Source organism: Euprymna scolopes, chromosome 15 (assembly GCF_053919585.1).
Source record: "Euprymna scolopes isolate OS-2025 chromosome 15, ASM5391958v1, whole genome shotgun sequence".
NCBI lineage: Eukaryota > Metazoa > Mollusca > Cephalopoda > Sepiida > Sepiolidae > Euprymna > Euprymna scolopes.
The window spans coordinates 1,022,815-1,042,408 of NC_136496.1; the positions used below are offsets into that span (position 1 = coordinate 1,022,815).

Here is a 19,594-nt window from a genome sequence, read left to right on the forward strand (position 1 = left end):
CGATGAATCCAAATAATACGAATAACCAATCCTCATCTCAAAAATTCAGAAATATGATAGTGAAATTGGTAGGTACTTATTGCATCTGATAACAAATGCCTTTGGATGAAGATGATGCATTAATATATGTAATAAACACGCATTGTTTTTAATGATCATCTCTCTTCCTTCTCTTCAAACAACCTCGTTTCGATAATGTCAGATTTTCTTAACCCCCTCCTCCTCCTCCTCCTCCTCCTCCTCCTCTTACCATTCCGTTCATTGACTCAAACTCAAGTCTAACTCTCTTCTGCCATGCATATTAAAAGCAAGCCAAGATTTAATGCATAATAATTGTGTGTGTGTGTGTCTGCTGTTATACAGCACCCCCCCACACACACCCACTTCCTTGTTGGCTGCATCAGCAGGTGCAACTGAGATGACAAATTCAGTGCTTTGTAGCCATTATTCGAATTCAAGCCAACAACTGCTTTTATTGCTGCGCTTATCAATTCATCTTGCATACCAATCTATTCCACCATGAAATGTTTAAAACATTATTGATATACAAGAGGGGGGGGGCATGGACATTTAAACGTTTTGTATCTTCTGTTATGTATTGCTATCATGCTTTTAAATATTTTGGTACTTATGCAGTATAATTACTGTGTCAGAATTGTCCAAGCGGTTTACAGAAAACGCCGGAAGGTGTTGAAACGCTGAGCATTTAAATCCTAATACAAAAAAGTCATAAAGAAAACATTTGTTTGCTATCAAAAAGAACCTAAATATTTATTTTGATTTAAACAAAAAAAATTCATAAAAAAATTATAAATTCGCAACATTTTAATTGGACAGACATTAGATAAGATCAAATGAATGCTGATTGACATGAAATTCCTATCGATATATGCACACAAATAAAAACAATCATAATGGATATTAAAACTAAACGCACATAAATCAGATGAAATCAATGTATACAAAAATTGTATAACGGGGACATTTCTCCAAGAGAGAAAATAAGTCTGCATTTATCACTGCTTCATCTTTAGGAGCTCCATTTTTTTTTTTTTTTTTTTTGGCTTCTTGCAATTTACTATATAACACTATTAAGAGATTATATTATATTTATGCAGTATAAGAACCATGCTAGCGTCAGAATCATCTGGGCAATTTACAAAATAATTTGGAAGGTGTGGAAATGCTGAGCACCTTAACCGTAACACAAAGATCATAAAGAAAACATGTATTTGCTATCATTGCTTTATCATAAAAAATCCGAATATCTATCTTGATTCGAACAACAAAAAAATCATTAAAAACTCATAAGGAAAATAAAAAAAAATTGTTTATCAGTTGTTTATTTAAAAAAAGATATTCATTAAACTTTACTTACAATGAATGTTTTCTTTTTTAATTTTTTTCATGAGTTGAATTTTAATATTCTAAAAGTTTCATAAAAAATAATCCAGTAATTATTCAAGAATATTTTGATTCTCAATTAATTTTTCATTTTCATTGTAATTGTTTTCAGTTTTTAATTAATTTTTCATTAAAATTGTTTTCAGTTTTTAATTAACTAGAGGGGAGAAGGGCTATGCCTGGTTGTAAAATACACTTAAATATATTTTAATTTGCCTAGATTTTGTATATTATATTTCGTATATTATAGTCGTGATTTCAAAAGTTAAAAAAAAAAGTATTTCGGTGCCATCAGCCAGAATCACCACCAAAAGCAAAACTTGTATTCAAAGCTGGTGACATTACCACTGTACTAACGTGACACACATGTGAACCGATTAAAAATAAACTAAGATGAATGTACAAAATGTATAACTATATTTTCATTTTTGACCCCCCTTAAAAACTATTTTAACTGGCTAAAGACCCATAAAAGAATAGTATAAAAAAAATCCAATTATTTGAGACCCCTAACGCTGCTCTGCGACTTTTAGTTTTGAAAGAGAGATTGAAAATACGAAGACAGACACAGACATATTTTTAAACTAGATATTTCATTAAAATTGTTTTTGTTTTTCAATTAATTTTTCATCGAATTAGCTTCATACTGACATAAATGTTTTTCACTGAAAATTGGGCAACAAAATAATCACAAACTTTCGTTCGGCACTTTCCATAAACTGCCCAGATAATTCCAACAATAACTTGATCCTTATACTTCATAAGTACCAATATTTCTAATCTACAGGTGACCAGGATGAATGTAAATCCTTACAAGATTATTTTATCACTTTTGTTCAAACTGAAACGTATTTAGCTGAGTATGCCAGCTAATGTAGTTTCAGAATCGGATTATGGAGTATATCGTTAAAACTCTCATAGGAGTTTGATATTCTATGAATGTTTGGTTCAAACACAGACCTCATAATATTATTGTACAATTTTTGGACAACAGATATTACATTTTGATCTTAGCTCGAAAACCAACAAAATGTATTTTGTTTGAATTTCATGGTCGACATATCAGATTAAATTTTTAAAAATACTTTTTTTTTTTGATTACATCTTTGTTCATCAGGCATCTCATTTTAAAAATAAAAAAAAGAATGGAGGAAGAGGGTAACATGAAATGCCTTAATTTTTTATTATTTAGTTATTTTATTATTTTTTTTATTATTATTATTATTATATAGATTTTCCAGTATTTGTTTTAAAAGTGCTCAATACAAAATAGAGCATTAAACTCTGTTGTTGCAGATTGAGGAAACCTATGAAGTCAAGGATGTATTCAGCGTCAATTTGTTGACAATGAGTATCAGTTGCGAGACATTTATTAAAATTGTTATCTGTAAATTTATGGTTTTAAAAATCCTTAAGTCACACTTGGTGATTCATAGGAAGGAATAAGGCCTCCTCTCCAAACTCGCAACTCAATATTATCATTTCTGTTGTTTGATTTCTAAAAAGATTATGTATATCTGACATGAACATAGACTCCCCCCCCACCCCCATTCCCCATTATATTATTGTTGTATTTTTGTTTTCAATTTCGGAAGAGTTATACTAGCATTAAGGGGAGACAATCTAAAATTAATGTTTGCTTAATAGAATATTTTATCCAAAAATGGATGGAAATAATAAACTCAATTCAGAAGACATCTTTTTCTTTAGTTCAAAGAAAAATTATTGAATTTTCAAGCAATGTTACAAGTAACTGAAATGAATTCTGGTAGATTTAATTTTATAAGTAAATTTCAGCTAATTTTATTGAACAATTTTACTCAAGAAATATCTTAGATTTTCTACAGGATTGACTTAATTTACCTTAATTCTAATATCAAATTAATTTTGCCATGAGTGCACTTGAACTCGTCAGAAGTATTTTTTATGTTTGTTTTCATTTTGAAAGAGTTACATTAGCAAAAATGGGAAACAATCCTAAATTAATGATTGTTTTCTAATTAAATTTTTATGATAATTGAAAACAAGTTCAATAAAGTAACAAAATAGGCTTGCATTTACGAACATCCGTGGGCTTAGAATTAATTTAAATGATGTTGAAGTATTTCTCCTAACAAACACCCCGGATATCTTAGCACTAAGTGAGACTAACCTACACTCCATGCCCTCTAACTACTTTAACATGCCTGGATACCTCCTACTCTGCCGTAAGGACTCTGACAGACATATGCATGGGCTTGGAGTCTACATTCGAAACACCCTCCCCTTGACTAGAGAAACTAAACTAGAATCCGACGATCAAGCCTTTATGTGCTTTAGACTTACATGCAACATAACATTAGCTACTTTTATTTTCTCTACCGCTCTCTCTCAACTCAGAACTGTACCCTAATAAACAGTCTCTCACAGCATAGATACTTTCCTTTGACACTAGCGCACAAGTGCATGTATTTGGTGACTTCAATGTCCACTACAGCAACTGGCTTGGATTTTCTACTTACACAGACACAGCTGGTACCACAACACGTAACTTCTCTATATCTCATTCCCTATCGCAGATGGTTATATTTCCAACCCGTTTCCCAGACCAGCAAGAATAAACCTGCATTACTTCTAGATCTGTTCCTGACCACAGTTCCCTATGACTGTAACGAATGCCCACAGCCCTCTTGGGAATGCCAATCATGCAGTGGTAATGGTTGAAATCACCCTAAACTCTAGAGCCAAAACAAGAGCCACTGCTCAAAACAACGAGATATTATAAAAAGGCTGACTGGGAAGCCATCAGGGATCTCATCAAGGACGCTCCATGGCAAAATATCTTTTCACTTCCTGCTGAACATTGCGCAAATGAGACCACTGAATGGTTCAAAGCGGCAATTGAAGCACATGTTCCACGCACAAATTCTATAGCAAACCCCACTCTCCCCAATGGTTCACTTCTACTTGGGCAGCTGCCATAGCGCAAAGGTACCATGCGTACCGCAAATTTAACCAACATAAGTCCAGTTCAAACAGACAGAAGTACATAGAAGCCAGAAATAACTGTAAGAAAGAAATAGCGACAGCTAAGAGAGAATTAACTGAAACTACCCAAAAGCGCATCAAAGCACAGAAATTAGGAACCTGAGACTTCTCGAAAATCTACAACAGTGTAGTAAATAATGGGCAATCAACAATTCCCCCACTATCCAACAATCATAAGGTTGTTTGCTCTGCAACTGAGAAGGCTAACATGCTTGCCAGACAGTTTGCCTCCAAGTCCACACTGGACTCTGCTAACCACCCCCTCCCTGACTTTCCTTTGCAGACAGACGCCACACTAGACGATCTGAAAATCAACCCTTCTCAGGTGCATGCTATCGTAAGAAAGCTTGACACTGCAAAAGCATGTGGACCTGATCTCATCTCGGTTGTGCTATTAAAAAAGTGCGCCGCCGAAGTATCTCCAGTTCTCTCCAAACTTTACAACAAATGCCTTAATGAATCTTGCTTTCCTGCCTGCTGGAAAACTGCGTCTGTAGTGCCAATTTTCAAGAATTCTGGCGAAAGAACTGACCCAGTAAATTATTGCCCCATTAGCCTCCTCCCACTTTTCGCCAAAATATTTGAGACCATAATTAACCAAGCTCTAGTCCATCACCTTACAGATGCTAAACTTCTGAATGACCAACAATATGGATTTAAGCAAGCCCGTTCCACAGTAGACATCCTAACTGTAATCTCAGAACGTATATACCATTAACTGGACAAAGCGGGGGAGGGTAGAGCGGTAGCTCTAGATATATCTAAGGCTTTTGACAGAGTATGGCATGAAGTTCTTCTTAGGAAAATCAGATCATACGGTATCACTGGAAAAATGCATAACATAATTAGATCCTTCTTAGATAAGAGAAAAATCCAGGTTGCCCTTGACAATCGTACATCTAAACAATATGATATAAATGCGGGAGTGCCTCTGGGGTCTATCCTTGGACCTCTGTTATTCCTAATATTCATAAATGACCTCCCTGACAAAATTGTCTGTGAGATGGGTATGTATGCTGACGACACCACACTCTATAACAGATACGACAGGAAAACAAATGAACACATATCTAAAGAAATGGCAGAAACACTACAGAATGGCCTCCAATCCATAGTGGAATGGGGACAAAAATGGATGGTCACATTCAATGCTGCCAAGACTAAACTTGTTTCCTTCAATAATTACAAACCTTGCCTACCGCCAATAGCAATGACCAATGACTCTTTATCTGAAAGTACATCTTTTAAACTCCTTGGCCTAACGTTCACAGGAAACATGAGTTGGAACAATTACATTGAGAGCATCGCAAGGACCGCTACAAAGAAGGTAGGTTCTCTCTATCGTGCTAGAAAGCTATTAACGCCTGAAAGTATCCTATACCTCTATAAGACCACCATTCACTCATGTATGGAGTATTGTTGTCATATTTGGGCTGGTGCATCTGCCACTAGTCTCTCGCTCCTAGACAAGGTTCAAAAGAGTAGCCAATCTGATAGGTCCTGAACTGTCAGCTAAACTTCAGCCTCTGTCACATCAACGAAATGTTGCATCTCTCTGCCTGTTCTACAAGTACTTTAATGGTGAATGCTCTTACGAACTGCAAGCACTTGTGCCCCCTCGACGTAAATACCCCCGACAAACCCGACAAGCAGCTAAATCCCACCCCTTCACAGTAGAGATCCCTAGATGCAAGAGAGCCTTCTACTCCAGTAATTTCTTCCCCAGAACAGCTAGACTTTGGAATTCCCTTCCGGGTCCCTGCTTCCCCGACTGTACTGACATGCAGAAGTTCAAGTGTAACATGAACCGACATCTTGCTGTCCAACTTCCTACACAGTATCCCTGATGCTTATGTTCCTGATAGTAGCCCCCTACAACAAAGTGGCAATGTGCATTGTTTGGGGTGAAAATGCAAAAATATATATATATATATATATATATATATCACAACAAAGAACTTTAAATAATTTTTATTGAATTTATTTAAAATTGCTAAAAATTTAGCAATAATATTTCAAAATTATATTTAATATTTACAAATAAAATTGTATAATGGTCATAGTTGCAGCATCCACACTGGGTTGGTTAGGCCGGTTCTTTCCAACAAGTAAAACACGTCTCGAACACTGGCTGACCAGGCACGTCGATCCAAGGCTGCTTCCATTATGAGTGCAAACTAATTCGCAGTTTCAGTGATGGGTCCCGTAAATCTGCCATGTTTTATAAAGTCTCTGAACTAATTGATATTATCTATTAATAAAAACTGCATAGTTAAGTTGTATCTCTTGATGATTACCACAATGAGTTTCCATAGCATTATTAGTTGAAGTGAAGTCATCTTATGAAGGAAATTGTTTCTTTTAGTGATGGGATAATTCCAATATTTTTCCTGATTCCAATACAGTTACCAATTCTTTACTAAATTCACGATTTTGATTTGCAATGTTGTATTTATATGCCTTATTGTAATTTCTCTTTTTTTACTGAGAACTTCAGTCGAAATAATCATCACGTCTGTTTTACATCCTACCATGTGTTTTTTTTTGTTTTTTTTTTTAAATGAGTTGATCCCAATCTATCAACCACCTTTTTTGCGTGTGTGTGTGTGTGTGCATATTATTTGTATTTCTTGTACTTTGCTGCTTTTTTTTAATGGTTCTGTTCTTTCTTTCAAGTCGAAAGTTGAATTGACTGAAATAAACTGTTTAGCTAACAAATTTTAATATTTTGTAAAAAAAAATAGTCTAATATATATATATATATATATATATATATATATAGTGGAAATGGTAATTAATAAAAACTGTAGAAAGTGCTCAATACTGTTGTAGAGCAAATATGCGTTTTATTTTTTATTACCGTATCTTTCTGTTAAGTTACATTATTGTTTCAGCTACTTGGCAGTTTTTTGGCCGTCTGTAGCTTCCTCAGACTTTTACAGAAATGTCTTTCTGTAAAAGTCTGAGGAAACTACAAACGGCCAAAAAATATGTAACTTAACAGAAAGATACGATAATAAAAAATAAAACGTGTGTGCATATATATATATATATATATATATATATATATATATATATATATATATATATATATATATATACTAAAACTAAGAATGTTTATTATGCTACATAAATGTTTTAAATGGTGGAAGAATAGGCAAATAAAGTAAAGGGCAACTGAGAGAAATGGAATGATGTAAGTAATTAAAAGGAAGAAGTGAGAAATAAAGACTGGAAACACAAATAGAGAACAGGAAGAGAGAGTATATTATAACATCACAATGTACTCTTATTAATACAAGGTGCATTCAATAAGTACTGTCCCTGAAGCACTTCCAATTGTGTGATCTAACTGAAAATTTTCATGTGCAATCTCTATGGGTTATGTGGCAAACTGCAGCTCTGAACTAACTGTGGTTTCTGATTTACAAGCGTTTGAACTGAGTCAAGTGTGAAATGGAACTTGTTAGGACATTTCTGAATTTTTTGAGATGAGGATTGGTTATTCGTATTATTTGGATTCATCGGACTACTGTTCTCATCCTGAGTGCGATTTTTCACAATGTTTTAGTTGATGTAATCTTTAACCTTCTTCAAGTGTATCATGTCAAACTCATGAATGTTTCTGTTGAACTCAGGAATTTAGACAGAATTTTGAGCGGAACCTTTTATTTACTTCACGGGCATAGCATGCTCTTGTTCCGTCAGCCATGAGTGGATAAAGGTCTCAAGTAATTTGCAAATGTATTTTTTGGTCACTCACACTGAGGATTTAAGATAGATATACATTAATATATAGTAATAATTAGTTATAATTAGTAATAATTAGTTACAAATAGTGATATTAACAACTAGAAATAAAAATAGGTTTAAGGCTCCTAAAATTGTCTGCAAGGATCCGTGGCGCAGTGGTTAGAGTACTTGGAAAATATCAATTGTAAAAAAGTGATATTCTCCTGAACATTCAATCCTCAGTGTGGACGATTTAAAAATACAATTGCAAATTACTTAGGACGTCTATCCATGGCTGAAAGAACAAGAGCATGCTACCCCCATGAAGTAAATAAAGAGTTCCGCTCGATTCCCAATATTTAAAACTAGGAATAAAAAATCCCGAGTTCAACAAGATACACCTGAAGAAGGTCGAAGGTTACATCAACCGAAACGTGAAAATCACACTCAAGATGAGCACAGTAGTTCGATGTATCCAAATACAAGGAACTTGTTAAGTGTTTCGCAGTGATCTGGTTCTTGTATTTAAATGGATGTACATCACAGAAGACTTGATGAAATAAAAGAAACCTATGGTAATGACTTTGTAAAATACTGACATTGTGAATTCAAACATATCTAAAAATTTGGAAACGGCTCTCCGACCTGGTCATTTTCCTTCTGCCATTGATTAGGCTCTGTCAATCGAGTTGCTATTTCTTCTGAAACCGGGACAGAGAAGTGGTGACAGATTTCTTGGCAAAAAGCAAAAGATACCACAATTACTGAAGGCTAATATGCTTCACTTTTGATGAAATTAAGAGAAATTATCAAAATTGAGAGTCTGGATAAAATTAGCAACGGTATCCTCCAAATAACGCTTCATCAACAATATACATGTTGCGATGAAATTCCCTCTCATTTTCCCTACTCTCTTGACCTTGCACCTTCTGACTTCCCTTTCTTCCCATCCATGAAGTTGTTTTTGAAAGGAAAGAGTTTGCCGGATGATGCAGCTTTGATTTCCAAAGTCACGTCATGCTTGGAGGACCAATTTGGAGTGTTCTACAAAAACCATCTCCAGAGCTGCGTTAAACGATGCTGAAAGATGGTTACATCAGCCAAAACATTACACAAATATCGCTCAAGATGAGAACAGTAGTCTGAATAATACGAATTATCAATCTTCATTTCAAAACGATTCAGAAAGTCGATATTGTGAATTTAATCAGTATCCTTTTATTTTTAAGTTTTGTTTCCGTTTCTTATAATGATTTTCGATAAAACTTTCCCTCATTGTTTCAGATTTGAAGCTTGGCTGGTTGTCAAATCGGAGCTACCCTGGTGAGAATGTAGTGTCTGTTCCCATTACTGTTGATTCAAGTGAAGATGACAGTAGCAGTAATTCTAGTGAAGATGAAGATTGTTTTGAAGATGACGATGATGGACCATCAGAGAAGAAATCAAAAATAGTCGAACCCACAGAACATCAGAAAACAGGTAAGTGCATCTTTTTTTTTTTTTTTTTTTTTTTTTTTTTAATAACATCTTGTTCATATTTCAATATTTATGCTGGAATGTTTGGAGAATTGGAGTAAGTCCTCAGTGATGTGCCATGTTTTTTGTTTTTTAATTACGCTCAGCTCACATTATCTCACCATAGGAGAGGGATAAATATTGGCTCTGAATTCTTCAGAAATTTTAATCATTCTTGTTTCATCATTTATCAAATTATGTAAAATATTATTTTTGTGCTTTATTTTAGTTGAAATCAAGAAAATGCTTGTGATAGTTATCACAAACCAGCCTAGAATTTAGTGTACAATAATGAATATAATGCTATATATATATATATATATATATATATATATATATATACACACACACACACACACACACGTTATTTGTTTTTACATAAGCAGTAATATGTTGCTACACATTCATGAGCATGTTTCGGTCAGCTAGTTACCAGTAACTAGACCTCTTCAACATATTACTGCTTATGTAAAAACAAATAAAGAGTATACCTTGCTTTACTTCGGTATTGATCACTCTTAACCTTTGGAAAACAATAACCTCAGATTATATATAAAATTTTATTTACAGAAAGTTTAGATGAGTCATCGGTACCATCGATTTCAAACCTGATAATAGGGGACTGTTTTAGATACCTCTATCAAGCTCTCTTCAGCCAATACTCATCTGTTTTATAACTGGAATTGGAAACATACACGTACATTACAAGATCTTGTGCAAATCTCAATTTTTTTAAACAACCTTAAAATTCATTTATAATATCTGTTATAATTTATTCTAATATATTGTAACTATTTACCACCTCACTTGTGAAAAAATGTTTTTTTAAATCTATTAATTTAAAAATTTTCCAGTCTTAAATGGAAATGTTATTATCCCAACTCCATTTCTAGCTAGTTTAAGGGAGACATCTTTGTAAAGGCCTAAAGGCTAATTCAAATTGATAATAATTATTTTTATTATTTTTATTTAATTTTATTCTTCTATATATGCTATATGATATGTTTATATTTTCATTCACCCACCTTATTTAAGATGGATTTTAAATTTCATTTAAATAGCCTGAAGAAACCTATCAAATATAAATTTTAATTTTATTCTAAAAAAAACTATTCTATCAGACTGAACAAATTTATTTGATTTAAAATTAATTAAATTTAATATTAACTCCAAATTTAAAATAAATATTGACTTCCAATTAAAAATTTTAAATCAATTCCAATATCAAAATTAAATTTTTATTTAAAAATTTAGATGTAGTCTTTGTTTTTTTTTTTGGGGGGGGGTGCTTATCTAGTCTAAGGGAATGGTACACTATACTAAAACCTTATAATTATTAATTTTTTTTTTATCTATTCAATATAATAATTTAAAATAAAATATAAAAATTAAAAAATAAAAATTTTTCGGATTTAGGTTTTGTCTTTTTTACCGTCCCAGTTTATAGAGAGTGCTCTCCTTCTATATATACATTTCAGGCATCCGCTCCATACTTTTAAACAGCTTTTTCTTGGGTTATGAATTAACTGTAGAACATGTAGCAATACACATGGACAATAAAACGCTTTGGGTAATTACAAATTTCAAGGGGGTTCTGCTAAAATCATTATATTTTAAAAACCAAAATTACCTTAAAATACCACCGTTTTGTTTGAAAATGAATGTGCTTTCAAATAAATTAATAAATAATAATGTATGTTATATATGTATGTTATATATGTATGTTATATATGTATGTTATATATTTTAAGAGTTTTAAGCAAATAAAGTGCTAAAAATGTTATAAAACAGCGTTTTCAGTAAGATTTTGTAATGACCCCCCTCCATAACCGTAAATATAGGGGTCAAACGCCTTCTTTATAAAAAAAAATCCCTTAGTCCTACCTCTAACCCTAGGTATGAGTGGCAAGCCTCCTCCTCCTCCTCTTAAACCTTCTTTAGCCCTAACAATAACGCTAAGTCTAATGACAAGCTCTTCACCAAACAAAGTTCCTTGGTAAGCTACATATAAGTGTCTAAAAAAAATAATCCTACCTTTTAAAAAAAAAGTGCATCATTTATCACCCATAAAAAAATAAATTGGTCAACTGTCCTAAAATGCTAGAATGGTCTCGAAATAGTGAATTATTTTACATTAAATTTATGTGAAACTAACCCCCACTCTAAATTCTAAAATTGTTTTTGTTTTGTTTATATCAAGTCTTTAAGGTGTTCACACATAATTTTCCTTAGCTCTATCATTAACCCAAAGTAAGAACCAAATTGTATTTTACCTCCTATTTTTTCTTTTTTTTTTTTATCATGAGTTTGTTGGAATGTTATGTTCTCACTGAATCCACTTTCATGGACTGCATCGTTATGTGCTGTTATCTGTTCAAACATTTTGGTATTCAAAGAAAGTCTTCATATTCTTTTGCTAACCTATCTACCATATTTTTGAACACTGTGGATGGATGGCATGAATCTTTGTTTATGTATACGAGTTTTTCATTTGGTTTATGGAAGGGTTTATGTATTTTTTCTCGAGATTTAGTGTTGCATCTAAGAAGTCTACTTTATATAAATTTGTTATTATCTTAAAACCTAGCTCCTTGAAAAACTTAACTAAATCTTTCCTAAGTTTGTCTAATGTGCATCCATTATAGTCTTGTGTTAGGCATAATCCATCATCTCTATACAACCCGAAAGAATGGTCTGGGAATTTGTTTTCAGGGTGTCTAGTAAGAAAAGTCCAACTAGATCACAGACTACGCTGTCATATGATCCCACCACAACATAAAATGGGTCTTCAGGATTTGATTTTTTAACCCATGTTTTACCTTAAAAAAAAACGGTAGGGTCTACCTTACTTGCATAATTGTCTCCATATTTAGGTCATTTATCCTTTTCTATGTTGATGTGAAATGTAATGCTTTTCCCAAAATTAACTTAGTAATTGAATTAGATCCCATTATCACAAAACTACCTAAATGACCCCTACTCCCTCTAAGAAAAAGAACTTTCCATCTATGGGTATCTAAAACAATCCCCTATTATCAGGTTTGAAACTGACAGTACTGATGACTTATCTCATGTAAACTTTCTGTAAATAAAAATATAAATAATATGCTATTATTTTCAGAATTTTTTTTTCTTATAATAGAGCACTCTGCTGGAATTCTTTTTTCTGACCTAGAAGGTCTTTAAGTTTTTCACAGGCAAAGAAAGTATGGCTAATTGGTACAGGATGAGAGAAAAGACATTAATGGTCCATGCCTCAGCTTTACCTCAGAATAAGACTTGCTTTTTTTATTTGTTTTCTGGGGTTTTTTTTTTCTATTTGAGGATGTTATTTTATTTTTTTCCCTTCTAAGCAAAGTTGGGTGACTGCTTGACTTGTTCTTCTCTACAGGTGATGGAGGGAAGCTGACAAAGGAGGAGAACCATTCAGTAAAGAAGAAACACAAATCAAAGAAGCATAAGCATCACAAGAAACACAAAAAACATTCAAAATCAATAGAAAATAGAGATGGAAATGCATCAAAGTAAGTCAGTTTGCTTTTTATTTTTTTTAAGTTTTTTTCAGAGCTCTACACACACAACAGTTATTCAACGGAAGTGTTTACTAAAGGCAAAAATTTTCTGCAAATGTTTTTTGCCACGTCTTCACTCTTTCAATTTACTTGATTCCCCACAAAGTTAAATATAGGTCAGTTTTTAATGTGGGGAACATTCAGCTCTCTAATAATGGGCATTCTGGATTGAAACAAAATAAAAATTCCCTCTGTTTAGAAAGACTTCTTCACTGATTGAGGACAGAATAAACCAAGTACAGCCTCAGAACAGGTACTACACTTTTTTTTAGCTTAAAAACCAAGTAATTGATCACTGTTAGATTGTCCTAACGAGGTTTCTGCCTTTAAAAAGGCTACAGTCAAAATATATCTGCACGTATGTAGTCAAAATGTTAAATTTATACTAACATACAGCTCTATTTATTAGTGAGCACTATTATATAAACACAGTTGGTTTATAAGATTAACTCCTATTAGCATAATTACAAAGACATATATCATCGGTCACACAGCCTTGAAAAGGCTTTATTTCTATTATTACTTTGAAAAATACTTGAAAATATGGAAAATGCCTTGAAAATCATATTTTTTATGTCCAATAAAAATTTGTGTCAAAATATTAAAATACTATTAAATTATTTTTTTAAGTATTGATAAAACGTTTTAAATATTGAAAATAAAATCGTAATACATTGTTTTGAAATTGCATAAAAAAAATGGTTTAGTTGGAAATTAAAAGCCGTAAAGAGTTAATGAGATAAAATAAAAAGCATTAAAAACTACTTCAAAATGCCAAAATATGATGCAGGTGAGTTGCAAAGTAACTGTTATTGGCTATGGTAACATTTATTTGTTGTATATTTGATTTTTTAACCACTTTTTTGAATTGCTGTGGATTGTGAAACAAACTTCAAATTTTGTTTTGAAAAACTTGAATTTTGTCTGCAGAAGACCTTGAAAAACTTCAAAAAGTCCTTGAAAATACACATTGAAAATATGTATGAACTGTGTGTGTGTGTATATATATATATAACGCATGTACCAATTTAGTAAATTTAACGATTAATAGGTTTTCTAATGCCGATTTATTGCAAATTTTGTTGTCATAAATGATATTAATATTAATTAAATTATATTGTAAACGAAGACAAGTTAACTCTCTCTTTTGCTTGCCAGTGAAAATTTATCAAAGCGACATGCATCATCTACACCATAATATCAAATAACAGGCTTAACACGCTGTTAACATGTAGACTTTTATAACTGCATTGAATTTGAGGTAAATAGATGTAAGCATATGAAAAGTTTTCTTATCGAATTAACATTTTTTTTTACTTTAAATCATTTGTCAAAGAAAATTATTACTTCATCTTTCATTTTTCATGTCAAGGAATTGTACAGAAAATTGCAACGATGTGCGAACCGAAAATAAAGCATTCTCTGTTCCTCATTTTTGGACTCTTGCTACTATTATGTATATATATTTATTTTTCTGGTTTAGATAATGTATATTTTATTGAAATACATTACTAATTAGATATCAGACATATACATAATATACATTAAAAAAATGAATTAAACCATTATGGAAACCAGTTTCTGCTGGAAATATTTGGATAGTATTTGGAACCCCTAGAATAAGAATACAGCTGTCTGCAATTTATGTTAAACCATCACATCAAATGGTGGCAAATCAGCAAAAACTTTTACTACAGTTGATATATTAAACCATCTTAGAAAGGTTCATTCCAAAGAAGCAAAAGTTGCAGATAAGAAAAAGAAGCATAATGAATATTCAGAGACAGACATTCCAGGAACAAGTGGCAGCAATTCCAAGTCTCCAGAAAAATACCAAACTACTATAGAATCAGTATTGGCTAAAAAAAAAGCTTGGGATATTAATGACCATAGATCACAAGAGATCCATTATCTGATAAGAGAAATGATTGCTTTTAATATTCAACCATATTCTGTAACATCTGATATTGGATTAAATTAAATTCTCCTATTTTGTCATTCAGTCCTCATTCAATGAGTGATTTTTCTGACAAAGGGTGAAGAAAAAGCTGCTTAAAGTTCAGTAGTACTTGGTGACCAGTAGTCTGAGATGTCGGAAATTTTTCTGTCTCTGTCTGTCCTTGTGGCCATGTCACTAGTAAGGGTGCTGGAGGTAAACGTTTTGTCTGGGCTGACGTTATCTGCCTGATAGTCAGAGACCCGAACCTTGGATTAACCACTAAGGAGGCTGTCCTATCAGCAGGCGCAAAGTACTGGGACTGCTGTATTGCCATTTGGTGAGTGGATCTGGACCATGCAGTAGTCTCTGGTAGGGCCTCTCGATGCCATACTAGTGGGTAATTGTTATGGCTTTACCTTTTCGTGTGCTACAAAAAAAAATTTCCTGTCTTTTTCTCTCTTACTTTCCCTCTCTGTACTGCTCTAACCAAGTATGCCGACCTATTCCACAAATCCCAAAACCTCAACATGAAATATCTCCAGAATAAAAACTTGATTAAACCTAGAACCCCATCTTCCAACGTAGACCCCTACTACCAGGTCTCCTTCTCCAACATCAGGAGTCTTCATTCCAATCTTCCAGAGGTTGAAACCCAATTACAGGAGACGAAACCGGACATATTATTTCTAAGTGAAACTGGAATAGGCCCGACCACTTCCCTAGATGAGTTCATAATTAACGGATACTCTAATTTAACAGCTAAATCTGACACCCAAGATCGCCATGGGCATGGAATATGTGCCTACATTAAGGATGGCTTCCCGTGTGGCAGGGATATCTCTAGAGAAGATCCTAATTTACCCTATATGTGCTTCAGGGTTGCACTTGCTAACACCACTGCATTTATATTTGCCCTCTATAGGCCCCACAACAGCGGAGTTACTATCTTTAAGAGCATATATGAGAAAATAGACCACATACTGTCTTCACATCCCTCGGCTAACATCCACATCTGTGGTGACTTCAACGTCCATAACGTGGAATGGCTGACCCATTCAAATAAGACAGATGATGAGGGGAGGTTTTGTCATGGTTTTGCCATTGCTTATGACCTCACTCAGATTGTTCGCGAACCCACCCGTGTGCCCGATACACCCGGTCAATATGCAAGCCTCTTAGACCTTTTTCTCTCAACTTCCCCTGAGCTATGTTCATGCTCCGTTCATTCTCCTCTAGGATCGTCCGACCACTCCGTCGTATCAGTTAAGATAAAAATGAAATGTAAGAAGCCCCCCCCAGACGTACCCCTCCACCGTACTGTATACCGATACTCTATGGCTGACTGGGATAGCTTCCGTACATTCATATCTGATTTACCTCTGCACTCCATGTTTAAAAAGGAAGTGTCCTCTATAGTATCAGATCTGACCGAATGGTTAATTGTAGGCATAGACCAATTCATACCATCTAAAAAATTCCAAGAAAAACCTAACAGCCAGCCATGGTTCTCCCCAGAATGTGCTGCTGCTATCGCGCACAGAAATCACTTTTTCCATAGCTACCAACGTAATAGATGCACTGAGACTAAAGCTGCTTTCAGGTCTGCCAGCAACCACTGTAAAAGAGTAATAAAAAATGCAAGAGAGCTATATGCCCAGTCTGTTAAATCCAAGGTAGCTGATCAGCGGTTTGGATCCCACCAGTTTTGGCAAATAACAAATAGGATCCTGAACAGAAGTGTGCGTTCTATCCCAACCATTATCAATGGACTAGAGGTCATCTCGTCAGCGTCAGACAAGGCCAAACTATTTGCAAAGAACTTTGCAGCTAATTCTACCCTATGCGACGAAGGCCATCAACTCCCTATATTTCCTCCTATAACACAGAACAAGCTAGGTAACATACAAATATCCGTGCATGAGGTCGCCAAGCTAATAAAGAACCTAGATTCCAGTAAAGCAACTGGCCCTGATGGCATCCCAATTATAGTGTTAAAAAAGCTTCAACCAGAACTTGCTCCCATACTTATGAAACTATTTAAGCGCTGCCTTAAGGAGAAGTGATTTCCGACTCCCTGGAAGACCTCATCAGTTTGCCCTGTATTTAAGAATTCAGATGATAAGTCATCTCCCTCTCAGTACAGACCAATAAGTCTCCTGTGTGTTATGAGTAAGTTGCTGGAATCCATATTAAATAGAGAAATAGTCAACCACCTCAGCAGGAACAACCTTCTTAGTGACACACAATATGGTTTCCGCTCTGCAAGATCTACCGCAGATGTGCTGACGGTTATATCCCACAGGATTAGTGAATCTCTTGACAAAGGCTTCCTTTCTAGGGCAATTGCTCTTGACATATCAAAGGCCTTCGACAAGGTATGGCATAAGGGTCTACTTCACAAGATTTCCAGCTATGGTATAACTGGAAATGTTTTCTCAATCATTAAATCATTTCTCTCCGATAGGCTCATAAGAGTAGTGGTAGATGAACAAAAATCGGAGGCCTGCAATATAAATGTTGGATCCCCTTAGGGGTCAATCCTGGGCCCAACTCTCTTCCTGATCTACATCAATGACCTCCCTAAACACATACTTAAATCATTCGTTGACATCTATGCTGATGACACGACCATCTACAGCAATACATCAAAGGCTGTAAATGAAAAAGTTGTCTCTTATTCACTCTCCTCTGATATCGAGCGGGTGGTTCAGTGGGGGAAGATGTGGCTGGTTACCTTTAATGCATCCAAAACCAAACTCCTATCTTTACATCATCAACACTCTGATCCCCAGCTGGCATCAATTGTGATGGATGGCTCTCGTCTGGGTGAGGCCCCGTGTTTTGACAAGCTTCTGGGTTTGACCTTTACTCCTGATCTGAAATGGAACACGTACATCAAGTCTGTTGCCAAGGTCGCTGGAAAGATGGTGGGATCCTTCTACCGCTCCAGAAGATATCTTACTACTGATGCAATTCTCTATCTATATAAAAGCCAAGTACGTCCAAGGATGGAATACTGTTGCCATATCTGGGCAGGAGTTGCTAAAAACAGCCTATCCTGCCTTGACAGAGTACAAAATAGACTTCGTGGCTTAGTGGGGGATGCCCTTTTCTCTACCCTGCAACCTCTCTCCCACAGAAGAGACGTTGCGAGCCTATCCTTGTTTTATCGTTATTTCCATGGCAGGTGCTCGTCTGAACTCCAATCTCTGGTCCCTCCTCGCCAATCTTTCACGAAAAACACCCGTCTAGCTGAATCCACTGTGAAAAATTTCCCCCACTCTATATCTGTGCCTAAATCAAAACGCGGATTCCATGAACAAAGCTTCTTTCTTAGAACTGCACGCCTGTGGAACTCTGTTCCGTCTGCCTGCTTCCCTCCGGACTACAACTTGGATGTGTTCAAGTCCAATGTTAACAAATTTCTGGTGGACCGCCCCCTTAATTAAACACTTCATCAAATCTCCACACTAACGTAATGTACTTGCAATAACCCTTATCCCTGAGTGGCTTCTGGGCCTTGATAAGTGATGATCACTGTAAAAAAAAAAAAAAAATAGGCTTATTGCAAAACTTACAGCATTTCATCAAAAAAGTACTTCACTGTGTTATGAGGTTAAATGGTAATAAACGAAAGGAACACAGGATTTTTAGAAACGAACATGTATTCACATAAATTACAGGCAAAGTCCGGTTGGGAATACCATTCCTCAACAGAGGCGTTTGCACACAACTGGCTTCGTCGCTTACCAATCTCAGACTGCTGGGTACTCAATACCGAAAGTGACATCACTAGAGGAAGTAGAATCATGAGATAGTCCATTAATCCTCTGGAGGGGCATCTCCAACACACTGCAAAATAATTTTTTGTATATTTACAAAACAAAAATTCAACTGTCTCTCGCTGAAATTAGCATTTCATGAACTACAGACATTTGGACAGCTACAACAGATAATGCTCCTTTTTTGAGTTTGACAGGTCATTAGCTTTCAAATGACTTTCAACAGTTCAGAGCTGTGCCTAATATTGTTCCATTTCCTGGTGCACACACAGGTGCAAGAATAAGTGAAGAATTGCACAATGTTCTGAATGAGTATAAAATCTAATGTGTTTGTGTTTGTATGTCTCGCAAAAACTTCCGACAGATGCCTCACAACATGACAAAATCAGTATCATTTCAAAGCTCAGTCTCTCAGACAAGAAATATTGAAAAATTGGCCAAAAACATTAATTCCTTCATCCTCAACCCTGCCGTTTTTCACAAGGAGGGGTCACTTTTTTTTCGTTGACATTTTCACAAGTCGTCGTCTCTTAATTTCAACACTCACGACTTTGTTTCATTCATGGCTAAGAGAGTAGGGTTTTTTTTGGGGGGGGGGGTCACTTTCTTTTCCTTCTTCGCGT

General features: G+C 34.7%; 1 protein-coding gene across 1 annotated transcript in view; it reads left to right on the top strand.

Moving 5' to 3' along the window:
• The window catches only part of LOC145293683 (nuclear exosome regulator NRDE2-like), a 78,445-nt gene that overhangs the window by 25,666 nt on the left and 33,185 nt on the right, over positions 1 to 19,594 (top strand). Inside the window, exons 2-3 of the mRNA XM_080140081.1 lie at positions 9,448 to 9,642; positions 13,070 to 13,202. Coding sequence (XP_079996207.1) covers positions 9,448 to 9,642; positions 13,070 to 13,202 — 328 coding nt within the window. The remainder of the gene's footprint in view (positions 1 to 9,447; positions 9,643 to 13,069; positions 13,203 to 19,594) is intronic.